This window comes from Sciurus carolinensis, chromosome 11 (genome assembly GCF_902686445.1).
Source record: "Sciurus carolinensis chromosome 11, mSciCar1.2, whole genome shotgun sequence".
Classification (NCBI taxonomy): Eukaryota; Metazoa; Chordata; class Mammalia; order Rodentia; family Sciuridae; genus Sciurus; species Sciurus carolinensis.
Window position 1 is genome coordinate 90,076,807 of NC_062223.1, and position 23,100 is coordinate 90,099,906.

The 23,100-nt window shown below is 36.8% G+C and overlaps 1 protein-coding gene across 4 annotated transcripts in view; it reads right to left on the reverse strand.

Annotated features, from left to right (window-relative positions):
- The window catches only part of Grm5 (glutamate metabotropic receptor 5), a 462,620-nt gene that overhangs the window by 38,948 nt on the left and 400,572 nt on the right, over nucleotides 1–23,100 (reverse strand). For all 4 annotated transcript variants that reach the window (XM_047516832.1, XM_047516831.1, XM_047516835.1 and 1 more), the window contains one exon: nucleotides 11,718–12,657. In XM_047516832.1, the coding sequence (XP_047372788.1) occupies nucleotides 11,718–12,657 (940 nt within the window). The remainder of the gene's footprint in view (nucleotides 1–11,717; nucleotides 12,658–23,100) is intronic.

A 23,100-nucleotide genomic window follows, 5' to 3' on the forward strand; every position in this document is an offset into this window, starting at 1 on the left:
GACAAAAACTGACTTTTGGCCTGGTCCACTCCCAGCAAAGTGCTGCACACTCAGTTATACCCAATGACTGATGGTTCCTAAGAGTCATGTCCAGAGTTCACTCTGAATTCAATCTATGCATGTTTATGTTCCTGACTTAACACAACAGCAATTTACTAAGCACCTATTCAGAGTCAACTCAGAAATCAGTTAGAGAATGTTCTTGCACTCAGTGACCTCTGATGGAGTAATCATGTTGAGCTGTGGATGAAAACAGCCACCTTTGTGATACACATCCAGGAGTTTTGGGTGGGGAAGACAAAATCTTCTCTCCCTTTACCTGATCCAATAGTTTGTTTTTAGTGAGCATTGTAGTGAAGATAGGATCATTCATGTGGGATCCAGGTTTTACAGAGGTATGTCAATTGTTTACTACTTTTGTAACAAGTGACCACAAACTTAGAGACGTAAAATATTATCTTATAGTTGTGGAGATCAGGAGTGTGAAGTGACTTTCATGGGCTACAGTCATGACAGCAGAGCTGTGTTCCTTCTGGAGGCTCCGGGGGCATTCATTCCCTTGCCTTTTCTGGCTTCTAGAAGCTGCCTGCATTCCTTGGTCCTAGACTCCTCCCTCATTTTCAAAGCCAACCAAGGAATATTTTCAAATCTCTGACTCTAATACTCTGACTCCCTTTTATAAGTGGTTACACAGAGTCTACTTGGATAATCCAGGATCATCTTTCCGTCTCAAGATCCTTCATAATTATATCTGCAATGTTCCTTTTGCCACAGAACATATGATATACACGAGTTCCAGGGACAGGACTTGAGTAGGTTTGGGTACCATTATTCTAGCTCTGCAGAGAATGAATATATCCACATAGATATTTTTCTATTCTATTACCTCCCCCCCCCTTTTTTTTTTACTCATGCCAAGATTTAATAAGGCTTATTTGTTATCTTGATTTGGTTTTTATTCTTATGGCAATATTATATGATGACCACATGCTGATATTCTAACCAAATTATACCCAAAGCCTTTTCACATTCCCTGTTAGTTAAGCATGTTTTTGCATCTGGCACTGAAGCAGCTATTTATTTGAACCTGATTGTACCGGGATGACAACTTGTCTCCTGGATTGGACATGAGGCAAGAGGGTACACCCCTCCTACAGAAGGAGAGAAATTGAATGAATGTTTTAGAGCCATCTCTAAGACTACTGTAGAATTTACCAGGTGACATGAGTGTAGGGTATGCTTAATAACTCAACCAGCAGAAAGCCTCTTAGGATAGCAAGGTTATTATTTACCCTCAGGTGGGCAGGTAATACCCTAGAGTTTAATGAGTTTGCAAAGCAAAAAGCATAATATGGAGTAAACAAGAATGAGGGAACAATTACCCACTTGATATATTCTCTTGAAAGCTTACTAGTCCTGCTATTACAGAAAGAACATGGCAGTTAGATTCAGACTATCTTGGGTTTGAATCTTATGTGTGCTCCTTACCAGTTATGTAATCTTGGAAAGATCACTTAACCTTCTTAGCTTTGATTTTCTCACGTTTAAAACAGACATGCTAATAATAGCTGATTCACAAGGTTGTTGTGAGCTTGGTATACATGAGTCCATGGTTCTTAAAGGAAACCTATAGCATGATTCCTGTACCAGCAGCATCTGCATTACTTGGGAATTTGTTAGAGATGCAAACGCTCTGGTCTTGACACATTGAACCAGAAACTCTGGGTTGAAGAGCTTGAGTCCATAAAATAATTATATGCCAAACACATAGAGTAGTGTTCTACTCATGATTGGGACCCACTTAGCAAACGCTGACTGTAATTATTATTTTCACTGAGTGCTTTGTTATAATTATTCACCATGGTTTGCTTTTCAGTTATTGTTTGTTTTGGAAGAGCAAGGTCAGTGACTGATTGATGTTTGTTCACCAAGTCATGGTCTCTCTTTTTTCTCAAACTAAAAATGTCACATAAATAAGAGAAAATGCATTATTTGTTTGAATTTTTGACTATGCCATTTTAACTCAGCAGAGAGGGAGTCATGCTCTCTGACAGCTTTTACCATCTGGAGTGTGCTGTCATGATGTCATAAAGCAAGACTAAGAAGCAAGTTTGTGCACATGAGGGGTACTCTGAATATTTAATTCAATTTTTTTGCAAAACTAAGTGAACAATCTGAGCACATACTTGCCTTACCAAAGACGATTGCATATTATGTAATGCATAAAATTTACCAGAGTGCTTCATCATTTAATTCCTGCATAATTAAGATGAACCCACATGTTCTGGACCAAGTTAAAAATCATGTGTTTTTAATGAAAAATATCAATCCATGGACAAAACCACAATAGGAATGAAAAAATAGCAAAATCCCACAAACCACTTTTAAACTCTGAGGAAAGCATTATGGGGAGAAAAAACAAAATAAAATACTTAAACAGAACTTTATAAACACCTACCACCTAAGTATATAATGACAATTTTGAGGGTCATGTCCCTGTAGGATATAGTAATGATTCACTAGCAATTCTAGCAGGATTTACAAAGTCAAATATTCCATTTCAGTAACTTTCTTAAAGAATGAAGTCATGGATCCTCTTCTTCATTATGTCACCAGAGTTGTGTAGTTGGTGGACTTGAACTGAGATGACCCCATGATTAGGAGAAAGAAAATGGACATATCCTGGATCTGGACTGTGAGATACACTCTGTATTATGCTCACAGAGACCCTGTGAGATGAATATTATCATCCCCTGTTTAGAGGCTCTGAGAGTTCATGTGCTTTGTCTGACTTGTAAGTGGCAGAGCCAGGAATGGAATTCATATCTCTTAGGCAAGGCTCACTTTCCCGAACCACACTACTTCCACAATGCCATCTTGGCAAAGCTGCATCTTACCAAATAAAAATAACATTGGGTATAGATACCAAAACATGTCACCTTTAAGGTCCTTTCTCTGGGATTAAAATTAGTATCAAAATAAGGCAGGAATAAATTTTTGATGACCTTATTTAACAACAGCAGCAGCAGCAGCAGCAACATGGGGTATATAGTTGGGAAAATGGTCCATCAGAAAGGCAATATCTGAATGGCAAAGAGCTTTAAAGACATATAAATCTGAGTTTGAATCCCAAATTTTAGTTACATCATTTATCAGTTCACCAACTAAAGCTGCTTTGCCTCTAATGTGCCTGTTACTATTTTTTTCTTATCTGTAGACAGAGGACAGTACTTTCTATTATAAAATATTATGCAAATTTTATGTATCAATTAAGAATAAATTTAAAAATAACATTATGTGAAGATCCAATGGATTCCAATACTTAGCATAGAGTGTGTCATAAAGTAGTTGCCTAATAAATATTTACTACATACAGGACAATGCAAGCCATTGACAATCATGATAATAATAGCAGGGGATGACACATAAGTTTTGATTGGGAGTGAAGTGGGAAGGCATCAGCTGGTGTTGGGAAACTGGCTGTGAGTAGGAGGGATCTGGATGTCTAATGTGTGTGACTGTTAAATGAAAGAGGCTATCAAAAGGAAATGGGGAAAGCTGGAATGTAGCTGGCTGGCTCCTGAGGCTAAGAATTTAGGGACACTGTGAGGCCCTTCCTTTCTGGGCAGACTTTTCTCGGCTGGCATATATTTTAAATGTTTTTAATGCCCTACATGCATCATCATGTTACCTCTGCTGGATTGGTGTTCATGCTCTTCCCTAGAGAGTCCATGGCTTTCACTTGGATCATTTAGTCATCCTCCGAGATCCAACTCAGGAGACACCCTCCAAGGAACCTCCAAATTGGACTCAGTTCTCTCCTTGGTGACTTTTCTCTTCCCTGTGCATCTCTCTCCCTCATCACTTTATACACTATAAAAATTAATAATGTGTATGGTTTGATCTCCCCACACTACTTTGTAAGCCTCTATAAAGGGCAAGCTTTGTATCTTATCTTTATACTCTCAGAACTCAGCAATGTACCCAGGACATAATTGTTGCCCTAAAAACATTGGTTGAATTAAAGTGGACTGAACCAATATGGGAAGAAGGATTCTTTGTCTATTTTATGAGATTTCAATTAATATTAAGCATTCCACCCCCCAAAAAGAATTATACAAAAAAGCAGTATAAATCCTTATAATTCATGTAAATAAATAGTAAATATCAATAAGAGTTTATTCTTGCAAACAAAATTTGTATAGGTATTTCAAAGTCACCATTAAATTTCTAGATTCCAGCAGTTTTACATCTACAAATTTTATCTCAGAGGATTTTATATACTTTAGAGGACATCAACACAAATCAAATCAGGTTGAGTTGAAGGTATGACTAAGTCAAAAAAGGTCAGACAAAAACATATCCAGAGAGCAGTTTTCCAGCATACTCTTTGAGGGAGAACTCATTCAGTTCCTGTTTTCCTGAGTTCCTGCTACCATGTATTAAGGGATGGAATGGGAAACAATTTAATGGTCACCTCATGGGCTTAGAAGCCAGACTTCTCTTATTCTAATTCTGTCTCATCTATTTATTCTCTGAATGCACTTGAGCAAATAAATTAGCCACTGTTCATCTCAATTTCCTCATCTTATAATAGAAAAATATAATAATGCACACTCCATCGGTTTCAATATGGAGCAGTGCCTGCCTCATAGCAAATACTCACCAAATATAATTATTTCCTACCTTCAACTTTCCTCATTGGCAAAGGTCAATGCAGCTCAGACATCATTATCTATCTGTCCATCCATCCATCCTTCATCTGTCCATTTGACAAACATCAGTGGGTATTGACTATGTGCCTGGCACTGTGCTGCATGGCCAATGACACAGAAAATGAGTAAGACATGGTCTTTGTTCTTAGTGAGTCCATGATAGAGTGTGTGGGTATTTGTGTATGTGAGTGTGTGCGTACCTGCACATGTCAAGGGGTCTTATAACATTGGGTAATACATGCTCTATAGCAGGAAGCACATGGCTCATTTCAATGATAAGGTAGGGAACCTAAAGCAGTCACAGAGGTCAGGACAGGCTGAAGTGTTATCTAAGATGAGGATGAGTTGACCAAATGAGAGTTGGGATAAGGTGAGAAGGGTGAATTTCATACCAATGTGGCTTTCTTGCTAGAGGCCTGTTGTAGTTTGTATATGAAGCATCCTCCAGAGGTTTATGGTTTGGTTCCCCATAGCAGCAATGCCCAGAAGTGGGGGCTTTGGGGAAATGATTTGATCATGAGGTGGAATGGAGCCAAAATAAGTCTTTCTTTCTCAAAGTTGTTTTTCTCAGGTTTTGTCCTGTGATAAAAAGCTCAAACAAGGCCCGAAAACAAAACTGAGGGTCGGGGCGGTCAATGGAAAGTCATGCAGGGAGTGGCCAGAAGCAAAGCTGATTGGTAGAAAAGAAATCAGATCACAAAGGTGTTTCCAAAGAGATGAATAAAGTTAGGCTTTGCTCTATCCTACTCAGTGGAAAAGTTCTGAGGACTTCTAACTAGGGAATCAAAAGTTTAGATAGTTGTTCTTGTTTGAACTGATTCTTTTAAAGCTTATTTCTAATTCCTGACAGAATTTACTACTTCTACATTTGGGCCCCTCTGTTTTCCCCATAGACTCCTGTAATAGCACTATGTCGCTTTATTGAACTTAACTGTTTCCAATTCAGTTTTCTTGAAGAGGCTGAAAGTGCCTCAAAGTCTGTTTTTTATTTATCTTTGTCCCCAGGATGGTAAAAGGGATTGACACAGAGCAGGTACTCAATGGAAGCTTGATTTAAAAAGTTTGGAGTTAGGCAAAAAGTATCTTATATTTTTAGGACAAAGTATTATCAAATAAAATCCGGGCAATGAAATCAACAAAGTAATTCTTCTTCATTGTAATGGTGGTGTGAGTCCTGTGAGTTGCTGCTCAACAGATTCAAAAGCCATCTATCCTTCTATGACATTGAACATTGCTTTGGGTCAGTCATGGTGATTGACACTAAGGGATATAAAACCACATTTATGACAATAGTCATAAAAATATTGCACATATATGTATATGCAAAATTTTTGGAACAATATTATGAAACCGTTTCTGTATCTCTAAGGCCTAGCAGAGTGCCTAGTAGTACTCATCCCTCAGCAAATATCTATGAAAAAATGATATACAAAGAAGGTACAAGGAATGTGTGCTGAATGTACACTGTACACAATATATTCTCTAAGAGTCTGGATGAGGTAAACGCCACAAGATGAATTACTCTGATTGGGTTTCATTGAGGAATCCTGGCTTTGGAAGATAAATAGGATCTAGAAAAATAGAGGAGGCTGAGGATTCTGGAGAGAGAAATAGCACAAATATCACTTCATGAAGACTAATAACCTTTTAATGAAATCTAAGCAATTTAAATCACTAAAGCTTTGATAATGGTTGAGGTATATTGAAATTCATGCAAGAGAACCAATTTGCCAGGCATATTGTAATTTGGTCACTGGATATGGAAAGGCTAAGCAGTTGCTTTAGTAGACAGCCTAAGTGAGCCCTCATGACAATGTTAATTAAAGCAAAGTTAATTACTTAATTAAAACAAAAGTGGCAAATGATAGTTTCTAAAATTAAGTTAAAGTGGAGGCAACAACACTAATGATTCTAACACCTGACTAGAATCCTAAGGGAGGGTTTCACCTTTTGAGAAAATTTGTGATTTAGAGCTTTAGGCCTCTGTCATTAATTTAGCTATAAGAGGCTTACTATATTTTAAAACCCTAGTCCCCTGTCACTGGAAATTCTGAATTGTGTAGAACCAGAACTTTGGACTCATCAGATTAAATGCTTTGTTTAGGTCAGAATTGGTTTTGTGTTCATTTGTCAATTTGCAGCTGAAGTGAAGGCCTTAAATGGAAGCCTGGCATTATCTGCTTGACAATGATTTGATGCTGCACCATGTCATGCTGGAAATTAGTGACTAGAACCAGAATGTTAATCACAGGGACCTCCATACATTGATGGCATAAATAGCATGTTTCTGTATAAAAAAATCTATAGTGACTCATTCCCATTTAAATAAAAATGTCTCTTTGCTATTTCAGTGAACCGAATGACTGACTCTGGGCACTTTTCTTTGTGCTCTAGGGTGAGCCCATTTAACCTCACAGAAAACTGCTAGCTCTGTTAGAATTAGCTCTGTTATTTCCTTAGGCGCTCAGAGATCTCAAAGTGATTCTGTGCCCATGACCAGAGGTAGAAATTGGCTTCTCTGGCTCCCAGCTCAGTAAATATTTTTCAGGCACCATAAACATGTCATCTTCTTAGATATGAAGGTTTTTTTTCAAAAAGAGCCCCTAGGAGCATCAATTCTTCATAATAACATTAGGAAGGTTATTTAAAAAACATGGTCCTGTATATATTAAGGGTAGAAAATGATTGGAAGGAGTTAGCAAATGATTGGTTTCTGTACTGTAAGACTCTTCAGGGTTTCTATCCAATAAAAGAATCATGTTTTTTTTTTTTTTCAAATGATTTCACAAAATAATCCTTTTCTAGTTGAATTTTTTAGATATTTTCCAAAGAATACAGTGTGGGAAACATTTGCCTTTAGTGACCATATGCTAAGACTTGACTTAAAAACTGCTCCATCACCTACAAGTCATGAATCAACTGGCAAGTCTCTCTACGCTGGTTATGTGAAGTTGCCCAAGATTACACTGCTCATAACTGATGCTGCCAGGATCCAAATTCCTCATCTGAAAAATGAGAAGGATGATGCTTCCTCTTGTAATACTTTGTGATAATTATAAATGCTCAACTAGTAAATGTTTTTCCAGGTGGCAGAATATTGTAAGTGGATAACAGACTACTTTGGGGAACTATTCTAATTTTTAATTTTTTTCGATCTCCTTTTATGTTGCTTCTCTACTTCTGCCTTACTTCCTTTTCTTTCCTCTATTCCTGACTTTAATTACTATGGCCACTATTACTACTAGTTACTAAGTTTCTGTGGTAGACACAATTCATTGACTTTTCCAATGAATACTGTCATCCTTTTTCCCAAGGAGTTTCCATTGAAGAGGCTGATTAGGCTAAGGGCACACTTTCCCGTGTTCCTATTGCATCTCTTTAAGACACTCTCGACCAAAGAGGTAGAAGGGCAATTCATGTAAGACTCTGAGAAGATGTTCGTCTATTCTAATAAAAGGATGCATTTCGTAGTCTTGATAGCTATACTGCAGCCATCAGTACTGGCCAAGAGAATGGCAGGAGGTGCTGGTACTGGCATCTTTAAGCCAACATCACCAATATCCTGCCTCCATACTTCTTGTACCATGAAGAACATGAAACTCAAACAAATTGTATAAGCCTCTTAAAATAGGATTTCTGTTCCTCACAGCTAAACCTGATTTTAAAGGTTTAGCTATCGGTTATTGAGTAATTGTTACGTGCTGGTACTAAGCACTTAATGTGTATGACCTTTTTACTCCTCAAAATAAGAATGGTATGCAGTTATTACTAAGACTCACATTCATTTATTCCCCATTATTTGGGCTCCAGTGTGACAGATAGTGTAACACACACTGACCTATATGCAACTGCAAATTTGAAGGAGAGGTGAAATCCTAGCATAACTGGTGATACCCTACAATGTGATAAATGCTAGATTAGTGCTTTGAACATATTGATTTTGTGTCACAGAGAGGAGATATTTAGTTTAGGAACTGATGGAAACCATAGAGGAAAAGAAGTTTAGGTTCATCTCTCTCTGAGGACTATGGCTTAAAAGAGTAGCAGGGATATATTTGATGCAAGAGGATGATCTCTTTCTCTGCTCTTTTTCTTCTCCATATCAAGTTCTAGCCTATATATCTTAGCTGATGGCAAAAAAGTAAAAAAATCTCTACATAATTAGATTATAATCTCTCTTAGCTATAATCATGTAGATGGACTAGGGTTTATTCAAGATCACACACACAAAAAAATCCCTAAACTACCAAAAGTCCCTCCTTGCCCTTTTTGAGATTTCAATATCCAAATGTACTGACTACAAAATTTGATCATCAAGAACTATAAGGCAAGTTAAAACATTGTCACAAAATCCTCAAAAATTTTATTTTCTATTAGCACTATCAGTAAAATCTGTTGTTTTTGTTTGTCCTTTTGTTTACCAACATAGAAATAAAATAGTTGAAAATATTAATCAAGTTGTACTAGGGGAACATGTTATCTATCTAGCAAGAAATCAGTGACCCAATTCTTGACAGAGACTGATGACCACAAGAGAAAAAGGGATATTTGCAATACAATGCATTGTAGACTTATTCTTATAAAAGTTAATAGCATCACTGAGGAGTAGTATGCACACTTGAAGACAAACAAAAATAAAAATACCTACTATATCACCACTTTGACAAATTAATTCATTTGTCAAACATACCCACAAATCATTATTGAGAATCTTCCATGTATAATGCACCCTTCTAGGTATAGGTAGGCATGACGGACACAGTGATGAGCACTGTGGACAAGATCCCACTCCCAGGAGTTAGCACTGCTTAAACTGGAACACAGGGTGTGCTAGGCAGTTTGGTAAGGGCTAGACCTGCAAAGATGGAGATGCCCTGGGAAATTCAGACGGTATAGGTCAAGCCTCTAAGAATTTGTCTACCTTTTATGAGACTCTTTTCATTATTAATATCATCTTGCTCGCATCTCTGACACAGTGACTTTCAGGTGTGGAGGAAAGCTGGTAACTGTCAATTTAGTTGAAATAACATACTTGAGAAGTACTTAAGATTTAGCAGATACTACACTTATTAGTTTTAGTCCTCACAGTCTACAAAGTATGTATTTTATGATCCCCATTAACACAGGTGGGAATTGAGGCATAGAGAGGTTATGTGAAGTTGTCTAAGATTATACTGCTCATAACTGATTCTGCCAGGATCCAAGTCCAGTGCTTTCTAGCACAGTACTCTGCTACCTTGAGTAAAACATCTACCATCTGTCAAACTTTTACAGACACTATCTCATTCATTCCTTACAGTCCTCTGAAGTAAGCGATCCCAATTCATCAGATGAGAAAAGTAAGGTGCAGAGAGAGGAAATGCCAGCGCCAGTGTTCAAACTAAGGAAAACTTAGTGTCCTTTGCCATTACTCCATGCTGCCTCTGTAAGGGGTCTCCCCTGGTGAGCTCTTGGATGCTGAGAAAGAGACTCACAATGCTTCCCTATGCCAAATTGTCTGTTTTATATATCAGACTCCCTTGGAAGATTTTGTTTGAACAAAGGCTGATAAAATAAAAGCTTGTGAAATAAATTTTCTTGGCAGAAAATGAAAAGATGATCCTGCAGAAGTTCAGGAAAAGAATGTTTCACAGAGGAATCAGAAAGATGGACAGAAAATGTGCCAGAAGGTTAGGTATAAGGAAGGCATATACAAATCACAGCATCGTTGGTATTAAAAAGGGAAATTTATGACTTGATGGATATTTTGCACAATGTGCACGGAAAGAGATGAGAAGTAGAAAAGAATTAAGAAGGAATGGAATGAGGTAAGGGTACAAGTCGATAATACAAGTAGTTGGGTCTCATGGATACACTTCTTCAATTATTCTGTGAATTGTTTCCAAACCTTGACAGATGCAGTATCTTCAATATCACATAATTCACGTTTTGAAAAGGTAGGACCATTGAAAAGTAGGGTTTTCATGCAGGCTAAATGATGGTATAGGAGAATAGTTCAAGCAATATTATTTAGATATCTATCTTCCATTTGAAAGATATTTATCTTCCATTATTTATCCAGCTGGTATAAATCCTAGTAGACTTTTCAGGACTCATGTCCTGAGTAGCGTATTTTGATGTGGTGTTTTTTTAAATAGAGGAAATCTTTATTCCCAATCTATAGATATGTGGATTGTCGACAATCTATGTAGCCTTTTTAATACCTTGGAATTTGTTCTCAAGTCACTTATAATATGATCTCAATATCATTTAAAGTGTTGGGTCTTTTTGATCATAAGAAAGACCCTCAATGGGGGAAATTATTTATTGGCTATTGTATCTAGACTGCTTTTAGATAGAAATTACCTAATGGCTGCTGTTCCTGATAGTGAATTTAGGGAGGGATGGGACTGCAGGTAAAAGAGAATTGGGAAATTAATGAGTGAAGACAGTTACATGCAAAGTCTTTTGGTTGTGTTGACAATTTCAGCTACGTAGACATTTTTCAGAGTTCAACTCACCTATTAAAAACTAAAATGCAATTATATCTTCATGTCTTTTTGGGATAGGCAGTTGAGAGTTCCTCTGGGTTTCAATAAAGTTCCAGGCACATTCAGGTGCAGTCAGATGCATAAGACTCTTAGCTCTCAGGATAATATTGGTTCATAATAATCTTCTCTGATCTTGTGAACTAAAATTTAGCCCACAATATATCTTTGTGCCCTCAGGACCTGTAGGTCTTTGTCTTGGTGCAATGATTTTATTCTGCTGTCCCTGACTTCACTCTACTTCAGTTATAACTTTTTGCTTTATCTGCAACTTCCATGTGTTTATCCTTGACCCAAACAAGTGGACTCACATTCAATGAACCCCACAAAAACCATTCAATGAATAGATCCCAAGCCCTAAGACACTCTTCCCTCCATTGCTTCATTCACTCAGATATCTCCATTTGAAGCCCTGCAGCAAATGCCACTGCTCCAGGTGTAGCAGCATGCCCCACTGCGCCCCCGCACATTTTACCTTAGGGTTTCCCCAGAGGAGCCCCTCCTCTTCCACAGGTTGACTAGGCTGCTGGATCTGCTGGCTGCAGAGGATGACTTGCCATCCCCTACGTGCATGCGCACCACGGTAGACGTGGTGAAGGCGCTTCGCACATTTCTCTCCGGTTTGGCCAGAATGATGTACACCTTCGGCACAAACATGCAGCCTAGAGCCACTGTGGCACTGAGGCTGACCGAGAAACACATGGTGATGATTTTGTAGTTGCTGCCAAAGTAGATCGGCACAAAGGCCAGCCATATAATGCAGGTGGTGTACATTGTGAAGGCGATATACTTGGCCTCGTTGAAGTTAGCCGGAACATTCCTGGTCTTGAATGCATAGAAGGTACAGCTCAAAATCAACAATCCATTGTATCCAAGAGGAGTGACAACTCCCAGGTTGGTGGTGTTACAAATTAGGTAGACTTCTCGAATACTTGGATAGTCATGCATTATGTCAGGAGGCTCCATTATGAAAAGGGCCACAATAATGCCCAACTGGATACATATGAGAATGAAAGCAATCACCAACTGGGCACAGGCACTCATAAATCTGGGCTTTTTGGTACAGATCTTCTTCTTGCTGCCAGCCAGGATTCTTGCAATGCGGTTGGTCTTGGTTACTAGGGCTGAATAGCTCATGGCTGGAGACAGACCAATCCCAATTCTCTGAAGATAGCAATAAATCTGTTTGGGCTTTGCAATGAGGCAGAAGGTACATAAGTAACCCAGGCAGATACCAGCAAGGATAATATAGCAGAGTTCCCTGCTGGAGGACTTGACTACCGGAGTATCACGATAAATGATGAAGACTACAGTAACAAACAGGGTGGCCAGCAAGCCGAGGCAGGCAAACACCACAGCTGCAATTGGCTCAGGGTCACCCCAGCGAAGATACTGTACGGGGATCAAATCACAACCTGCAGAGACACAGACACATATTGAAAAAAGGGAGAGAAATTTACTTGGTTTGCAAATCCCTAAGGTAAAAGCAGCTTCTTATGACTCTTTCAGTGTATCACCTTCTACCTTTCTAAATTCAGTGTTTTTTTAATTCATTTAAAAATTCATCCAGAAAAATCCTTCTATTATTGAATACATACTCTGTTCTAGGTTCTGACACAAAATAATGATAGAATGTTCCTCGCCCTCATATAAATAATTGAGACCTTTTTAGTGGTGTCCAGTACAGAGTAGGTACCTGAAAAGTATTTCTTGAATGAATAAATGAATATTTCAACCTCTTCTTTTCTCACTTAGCAGTGATTGGTGAGAGTATGATCAGAAGGAGGGATTGCATTGATACAGAATGACATTGAACTGTCAGTCTAGAGACTGACAACTGACAACTCCAGACCGGAAAGGCAGACAACCCACAACCCTGGGAATTGTCTTCACTCCCCAACTTTTTCTCTACTCATGGCATGCAGTTTTTTTTATATTACTTCATTATATAGAAGAAAAATGTGATGGAATATAGCATCATTTGGGTTATCTGTCTTCTTTTAAAATTTCTTTAGGACACTGGTTCTCAAACTTGTCTACATACAGGAATCACCTAGAGATTTAAAAACATACTGAGGTTCGCTTCATTGCTGGAATTTCTGACTTAATCGAATTGGGAATTGCCTGGGCATTGTAATTTTTGAAATACACTCCAAGTGCTGTTAGTGAGCAACCAAAAGTTGAGAACCATTGCTCTAGGACTATTATTACCATCAATTAAATTTTTTAATTGAATTGAGATAATAGCTTCATGAGTAGAAAAGGAGACAAGAAATCAGGACCATGAACATTGGAGGAATATGGCAGGGATTACTAATTGACTATAAGGATCCATTTTCTCCTTTGCCCATAGCAACAGATACACAATTTCATTTTGGTTGGTAAAGGATGCAACAATAATATGATGTTATCAAACAACCATTGCTGTCAAATGTAGCAGATGTGTAGGTTTTAGCCAATAGAATGTAAAGAGAGATTCCTTAAAGCAAAATGACTCATCCTGGAGAGAACTCTTTTCACATTTCCTTGTTACAGTCTTCTGCTCCCTGGAATATAAAGGCCATGTCTATACATCCAGTAATCATTTTGCACTTTGAAGGATAAGGATATAAAATATTTTCTGGATTTGAAAGAGAAACATAGAGGGGACCCAAATCCCTGATAACCATGAAACCAGCTATTAGCTCTGGATTATGTATGTGTGCATCTCCCTTGTCTAAAGTTGCTTTACTTATTTTGTCATATATGCAGCCAAACAAAATATCAGTTGATATCCATTTAGGGTTTTCCTATTACCTTGTCATATCCCCTGATTGGGGTGTTGCAGTGTCTTTGAATATCAATGGTAACTGGGAGTTAGGGAAGACAACACCACCTACTGATGACAAAGAAGAATGTCATTTTTCCAAAATATGTCTGTGGGCAGTTCTGTTGCAGAAAAGAAATGAAGGAAATGTTCTTTCTTCTTCCCCTTATCTCTGCCCTTTTTGTCTCTTACCTCAAGATTTCATGTTCCAGATAATACCATTAGTATTATAGGTAAATATTATTGTTAAATTCATTATGGGTTTAATAGGAGTTGTGAGTTAGCTTGAGATCCTTAACATTCTGGAAAAGTGATTCTATGAAAAAAATGTATTTTTATTCTAAATACATGTGCATTAGTATTGAAACAAAGTTCTCTTAGCTTTAAAAAAAAGGTGTGGATATCCCAGACTAAACCAAGATAGTTATTAAGTGTAACATCATTAATTATTAATAAATACATCTTACTGCTAATGAATATATTTGTATCTATATTTTCAGTCATCCATGACCATGTGTTGCTTTTATGCTAAAATACACCCTCTGATGCTTTAGTAGGATATACAGTTTAGTTTTATATTTATAAATTTCTCCTTACAGAAACTATTTTGTAAAAGGAAAAATTAATCATTCTTATCTTTATTCTTGCACAAAAGTTTATTTATAGCATTATTCGACAATAAAGTTTATTATCTACAGTAGTTAATTATATAGGGACTTGTTTCTACTGCTAAGTCATGAGCTACTAACATCCACAAGAATTTACTGGCATAGGAAACATTGTGTGATAGGCATGGTATGAGGCAGCAATACTTTCATTAGCTAAAATAATCAACTGTTATTTACTTTAACAACTTTACTTTTACCCCTTTGTCTCGGTTCTGCTAAATATTAATTGCTTATATATAAATATAATTAACATCTTAATTTGTAAATGTTTTGCATAGGATAGCATCCACTACTATTTTTATGTCCGTTATACTCTTGAACTCTTTATGTGCAACCCATTAACATTACTTGTGAAACTAAAGAAAGTTCATTAGATATATGTGTTGGGAAAAATATGCATGAGATATGCCTCTAATGTGATGCTATTATTTTCACAAGTTTACCAAGATTTATTCATTCAAATGAATTTTTTCATTGAATGCAAACCACTGAGAAAGATTTATGTTTGGTTTTCATAAAGCTGAACTGCCATTGCACAAAATACTTTTTACAACTATTCTCTGGGAATAGCAAGTTAGACTTTTACTAGAACGTTATAATCACTGAATCTTATAGTTGAATGACATCTTAGAGTTTCCAAAAATAGATATGCATCACATAGTTTCAGGAGATTACAAAAATAAAATTCCTGTGTCTAAACTCAGGAGATTCTGAGTCAGTATTTTGTGGTGGGCAAAAGGAATCCTATTTTGAATAAGCAACCTCAGTGTCTGCACAGGTAGTCCTGAGACCTTGGTTGGCAACTCAGTTTTAGAGATTATCAGGCTGACCTCATTCAGTGTGAATGTCTTATAAGCTACATGCAAGAGGTGGTTAACCTGTCCTCACCTAAGTCTTTTCATAAGCTAAGACTAATAGCAGTGACAGAAAGGCAGGAGGCTGGAGTGACAGGAGGAGACTGGACATGAACAAGGCCTAGTCTGAAAGCAACACAGCAGGCCAGTCGAGGATGATTAAGGATGGAAACTTTGTCACTGTACTGGAGAAATTAATTGTAAAGAAATTTCAGAAGTAGGACTGAAATAAATTATAAAGTAGACAGGAGATTCAAGGAGAATGGTTTCAAACTGAGTTGACGGCAGTGTTATTAATTAAGATGAAGACCAGAGAAAGAAAACTGTTTCAGTTTGGATTTGTTGTATTTGAAGTGTCTATGACCAAGAGGGCATATGGAAACAGGAGTTTAGATGCAATATTAGGGTAGAAGTTATAGCTTTAGGAACCATCTGTTTACAGGATAGAAATAGAAGACATGGCCAAGTACGGTGGTGCATGGCTGTAATCCCAGAGGCTTGGGAGGGCGAGGAAGAAGGATACCAAGTTTAAAGCCAGCCTTAGCAATTTAGCAAGACCCTGAGCAAGTTAGCAAGCAACACCCTGTCTCAAAACCATAAATAAATAAATAAATAAATGGTTTGGGATGTGACTCAGTGGTTAAGTGCCCCTGTGTTCAATCCCTAGTACCCCAAACAACAAAAACAGAGGTAGAAAGCATGACGATAAATGTGATCAACGAGGAAATTTGTGGATGTAGATGAGAGATGAGTCTTGCAGTCTAGTGTAACATCAACATTTTGGAACAGTAGAAGAACAGAATACATAAGGGAAGACAGAAGACTGATCACCTAGAAGAACGATAGTGTATCAGAAGCCAAAGAAGAGTGGTTCATTGGATGGCCCACCTTAGTCTCTTCTAACAGTGCAGATTGTTTTTATTTTTTTTTATCCTCACCCAAATATCATGCATGAAGCATCAAGCATTAGCTTTACCAATATCTCCCCTGGGAGTGTATCATTAAATGTTTTCCCCTTTACTCCGACGTCTACTTGTTTTGAATGAGGAGTAGTGTTCTTCATAACTTGGAACATGTTGTACCACAGCTCAGAATATTGAGATAATGCTGATCTTATTGTGATACAATTTAAATGCCATTTGTTACCTGGCCCCCTTCTATAGCACTGGTTAGCAAACCAAATACCTAGTTATTCTTCCTCAATTTCTTATTTGTTTTCTTTTAATTATTGGGCATTTTTCATTAACAACTTTTTATCTGTTTTATTCTTGGTATAATGGTAAGTTTCTAGAAGTATACTTGAAGGTTAAGAATCTTAAGTGTACACATTTTATATTTTTCTTATGAATTTAATTATTTTAGCATATGTTCTTATACTTCATGCTAAATAAGTTTGAACATGGTAGTGAAGTTTCATCTAACAAATATTTTGTGATCTTCAGAAGATACACATTAACATTCTTTTCTAGCAACGTAGTTGAACCACACACCAGAAAACTTTAACTTACGTTCTGATAGCATTCATTTAAGTAGATGTTCATGTCTCACTTTCTATTTCTTTCATGCTTCATCCATTATTTTATGGTTTTCTAGAATAATCCATCCTTTTATAGTATGAATTGATATACACTGCAAATATAAAAGCTTCTTTCTAGGGGGAAACGTGGGCTGCCCAAACTACTGTCCGCATTCATCATGTGATTCCACCAATCTGTTTCCCATATCTCTAATAACAGAATAGACAACTCACTGATTTTCTGAAGCCCTGAAAATATGACCGCTCACTTACAGCTGGTTCTCGTGCTTAGTGTTTAGGTATTAGTCTTACACAATTAACATTCCTGCAGTCAACAGCTCTGACACTGCTGCATTTTCAAAACTTGCTTCAAGTGTCATTTCAGGCAGAGGGAATGAAGGACAGATATTTGACGTTCTATAAGTCAGTCTGAAGAGGAACTCCTTAACAAGCTCTGTAGTGCCTATGGATTTTGGGGTAAAGGAAGTTTCTGCTGAGAATCTCTGAGAATAAGATGTATGTGTGCTCAGATGCTGATCAGGCTGTTTCAGGGGTACAACTGATGAGGGGCTATGGAGATTACTCCTAAAATATGAGCAGTGGCTCTGCCCAAAGTATAGGACTGTTAACTTAGAAACATCATGATTCCTTTCAATCTGCTCTATAGTAACCATTGTCTGCCTTTCCTCTTCTCTGGATCTAGATCTGTAAGATGTTGGTATTGGATTTCAGGAGTGTGTAGACTGAGATTCTTTCTGAATTGAACACATCCCCAATCCCTTCATAATTTCTATTTATTGAGATTCAGCTATAATTTTTTCATCATTTCCATAGTTGAGATGTATTGGAGGTGGCATGTGTGTATGTGAGAGATGACAGATAAATACATAGATAGATTTGATAGGTAGATAGATAGATAGATATTTGTATACCTTATTTTTCTCTGCAACACTGACTATAATCTTTTTTGTCTATGTGTAAGGGTGTTTGCTTGGTTATACTGCTAAGGTCTATCTTCCTTACTTAGCTATAAGCACCTTTCTGTTATGTGGTTTTTCTCTTTGGCTCCTCAGTACTGAGAATCACTTAAATGGTTGGTACAGCAATTCACAAATTAATATACTTCCTATATAATCAAGTATATAGTTCTCATTCTGGTGAACAAACTCAAGTCATTTGCAACAATTTTTTTTGCTTCTTTCAAGAAGCCTCAAGTTATAAAACTATTATGTATTGTTGCAGACAGAAATCTAAACTCAGCACACTGTACTTAAATTTCAGAGTCAAGATTCTGATAACCAGAAAGGGCAAAACTAAGCAAGCAGTCCAAAGGCTTACTTCTTTCTAGAGTTGTGACATGTTTATAATTAAAGATTCCTCATACTGACTAGTTATTTGATAGATGCTTCATAATTGATTAATTTTGAGTAATTCATTTGATATAGGTAATTCATTCCTTCTGTGAGTAAAGAGGGAAACAATAAACAGGAATCACTATTTAGCAGGTAACATTTAATTATAAAATTCAGATTATTTTCTCCCCAGAAAGCTGTTAATTTTAACATTTTTTTTGGTATTGGGGATTAAACCCCAGGGTTCTTAACCATTGAGACATATCCCCAAGCCTTTTTTATTTTTTCATTTTGAGATAGGGTATTGATAAGTTGCTGAGGCTAGCTTTGAACCTGCAATCCTCCTGCCTCAGCCTCCCAAATCTTTGGGATTACAGCCATGCACCACCATGCCCAGCTTGTTTTTTCACTTCTTACAACAACAATATTCCCAAGTTTTCTGCAAGTAAAGCACATTCTAGAGTGAAGTGATTTTTACGATTACCTTAGCCTGATAAAACATGCCATGATTACACTATGAAATAAAAATTTAGTCTCTCTCCAAAATGTTAGACAAGATTCATCAGTAACTGCCATTTGGAAGCTGCATTGGTCCTACTTATGTTAGTGTGAACAAAAGAAGGAAACTAACATTTACTGAGTGCCTACTACGTGCCAGGTGATGCGCCAGGTACTTTATATATTCTTTATAATAAATAAGGTAGGTGCAACTATCCTTATTTTACAGAGAGGGACAATAGAAGGTTTAATAAGATGTGGTGGGACTAAGACAGAAACCATAAGATTATTTATTTACTTACTTTACTTATTTATGTTTTTTCTGTACCAGGGAGGAAATATAATCAACTGATCCTCTGAAAGGGGTTCTCAGGCTACTTAGTAGGAAATAGAATCCCGATTGATTAGTCATGTCTAACATGGTACAGCTCATGATGGCAAAAATATTCAATAGTTGTTATTCTGACATAAATCCATGCTTCCTTCTAGGAAATTTCATTGTTTTGAGCTTTGCACCAAGCTTCTCAGTCTACTCTGTGTCCTGGAAGTTGCTGATCAGAGACATAAATTGGTTTTTCTGCTCTTATATCTCCAAAGTTTTCTGGCATAGAACATTTTCTGAATAGGCACAGAGCAGCCACAGCACAAGGAAACAAGGATTGATTGTGAACATTCCCCATTGTGCTGGAGTGGACTCATAACCCTTCAGACATCACTGGACCCAGCCTATTACATAACCTTCATGGTTTATTTCACATTTTTGTCTTAGATTCCCTTAATAAAATTCCCAAAAGAGCACAAGATTCATAGCTATATTATTATTTAGTTTTTATTTTTGTCCTTCTTTATTGGTTATATTTTATAGGAAGGTCTGAAATTGTATGCCAAGATTTATTTCATAATTAAGACATAAAGAATGATTTAATTGTACCACAGAGTGCTGAAGGGACGGATTATCACAGATGCACATTTGTAGGGAACAGTTTTGAAAAATATGACTTCTGGTCATACTGCAGATGAATAAGAGTGGAAAAATACAGCATGTGGATTTAAATAATAAAATGTGCTGACTGAAATGTTTGCCTCTTGTCTACTTTTCCCCCTACTTTCATCACTAGCTTACTTCTCCTTATTCTTCTATTTTTCAGATTCTCTTTGAGGTTGATTATTCCAATTCCCTAAGCCCAAGTGACAGGTTCCTCCAATTAAGTCCAAGGGCTCCCTGGCTTGTGTCTGTGTTTGCTTGTCTGTTGCATGTGGTAGACTGAGCAATCTGAGAGCAGGAAACTGTTTCTTTGTTTATTGCTGTATTTCTAGTGCCAAGAACGGTGCCTGGCACACAATCAGCAGTTAAGTAGGTTGCATGAATGGATGATTACATTAATGAAGAGGACAAGTGGGAATAAGAAGACATACACTTCCTTTTCAGCTTGCAAACAAACATTTCCTGTGTATGTGAGCCTTTTATTCTATTTATGCATGTCTCAATGTTTCCATAAAACAGAAATAGTACAGAATTCCCTTGGGAGTATTAATTTGAAGAAAACTTTGTAGAAGAATTCACAGATAAGAAATTAAAGACCAACGACCTGAAAAAGGTCAGTGAAGAAATTGCTTGGAACTGCATCTATAAAATGCTTTAAACTAATTTTTGTATTTTAGTAAAGTCAAGCATTGAAGTCATCACTTTAAAACCAACACACACTCAGTGGAATTTTATACATTAATAATAACTATATTAGTATTTACCATTACATTCTATTTGCCTTTTCTAGTTTGCTGGATTCTTTGTTATTGTTGTTTGTTTGCTTGCTTTTTCAAATAAGTTGCATTTAGAAAAGCATTTTTACTCCTGGTTTTTCATTCAAATGTTCAAAGGATTTCTGATTTTATGACTCAGATTTTGCAACCATTTTCTAAACCCTGCTATATTCCTTCTGTAGTCCATAAACCCTTGATTTTCTTCTTTTTTGAGACAGACCAGAATGGTTCTAAGGCTTGGGCTTACGTTACCTTTCCTAAGGCTGGTTGCAAAACTATGTACATATTCTGATATAAATTTTACTTCCTGTTTCTTTCCCTAAGTCTGTTAGTTTCTTAAGTTTAAGTGACACAATATTGTAAATATTCTCCCAAGTGAACTACTGGTATATAGTTGATGAGTTTAAAATGCTTGTTTTTATTCCACAGAGAAAATAGGAGAACAAAACCTACATAGAGAAGAAAGGTACATAAGAAGAAAGATTAATTCATTAACCTACCCATTAAAAAGATTGAAAATTATTTATGTATCACAACTACAGCACCCTGCTCACTTCTTAATTGTACTTAGATTATTGAGCATCTTCTTCATTTACGGTCCTGGGTCAGCACCATGGTGATAGAAAGGCAGTCTCTGTTCCTTTAAAATAGAGTACTGGTCCAACATTCAGGCTCTGTGACTACACCACTGGCACTGTGCCAAGCACTTCATGTTTAAAATCTTTAATATCTTAACATTCTGGTGAGGTAAGGACTGCTATTTCATCTATTTTTGGTTAAGGAAGTGGAGGTAGGGTTGGAACTAAAGAGCATTTGAAAGGAATCATAGAAGGAGAAATACAGATATAGAAAAAATAGAAGAATGTAAAGGAAACAACCCAAATGCAGGTCAGATGTGCAGAAGGATAACTCTGAAGCCTAGCAATATAGTGTCATAAGAGAATTAGAAAGTCTCAAGGAATTACTGCTGAGAGTTCAGATGGGAAATCAGTAAAAGCTTCAGGAGGAAAGATAAAAATACCTGCTTGCCTGCCTGTCAAGGATTAGTACAAGGACCATACAAAATAGTCTGTGACTTGAAAAGTGGCATAATAATTATGAAGTGAGGAGAAGGAGAAAAACAGAAGCATATACATAAAACAGAAGTGACTCAACATCTGCTAAATTGCCTGTGTGTTTTAATAGATTGTTTCCTATGTTCTTCTGGGGAAAAGCCAGACTGTTTTATCTTTCTAGCCTCTTTGTAGATAAACAGCCCCAAGTAAATGGTATTATATTGTCAGAGATTGTCTGTAAGTATAAGGCAGAGCATAATGCTCTATGAATTTTTCACTTACCTAATGCAGTTTTTAAGAGGTGTCAGGACAGTAGACATTTATCTGCTTCATATTGCTCATGTAATATACCAGTGCTTTATGAAGCATTTTCCAAGTAGGTTAGATAATGAAGTGGTAAACACTATATTATAATGTTTTATGTTCTTGGGGGGAAATGTGATAATTTATTTGGGGTAAGCTATTTTATCAAACACTGAAATAAATGAAACCACATTCCTTTCTGTGGTCTGGCCATGTCAGTGTGGTTTTGACCATGCTGACATTGCTTTGGCCAGACCACAAACTTATCACTGTGAGGAAGAGGACAGTGCACATTTTTCATTGCATGTTTTCTGGCAGAATAAAAACTGGTTTGGGTTTTCTTTTAGGACCTGTTTTGAGAGGTTCCATTGAGATGGGTTTTCAGCACTCTCTTTTTTTTTTTGGTCCTGGCATAAGTGGTGTTTACATCTATAAATACACCACATTTTTTTTACATATCTGATAGGAAAACACATTTATATGTTGGTAAGAATTCAGAACTTGCAAAAGAAAAAAGGCATTCTACAACTGACCAATGTATGACCCACAGCATATTATTTTTTTAAAAAATATTACTTATTTCAGTATTAATACAAACATCTTCATCAAGCACACTATTTGAGAAGAATCAGTAAACAGAATTTTTCACTACGTTTTAGAGATTCTTTCAAAAAGAATGCAGAAAGTCACAAGAAAAAGGACAGATTTTGCATGGAGACAGGACAGGACTTCCACCCTGTATTCCTGCCTACCATGTTATCACAAAGATAGCTATTTTCTATTTTCAATCTGTTTCCTGTGTAATAGGATCATGATTCTAACCTTTCTGAGGTTTCAGGTGGATTAGCAGGTAGAATATAAAGTTCCTATTAAGATGGGTGACAGGTAATATATGGGGATTTGGTCCTTTCTTTCATTCCACAAGTATTTATTCAGTGTCTACTGTGATTTAGGAACTTGGTAATTCAAGCTAAAAAAGCATATAAAAAAATCCCATGCCTTTTCCAACTGGGAAAACTGATGATGTATTATCATCAAAAATAAG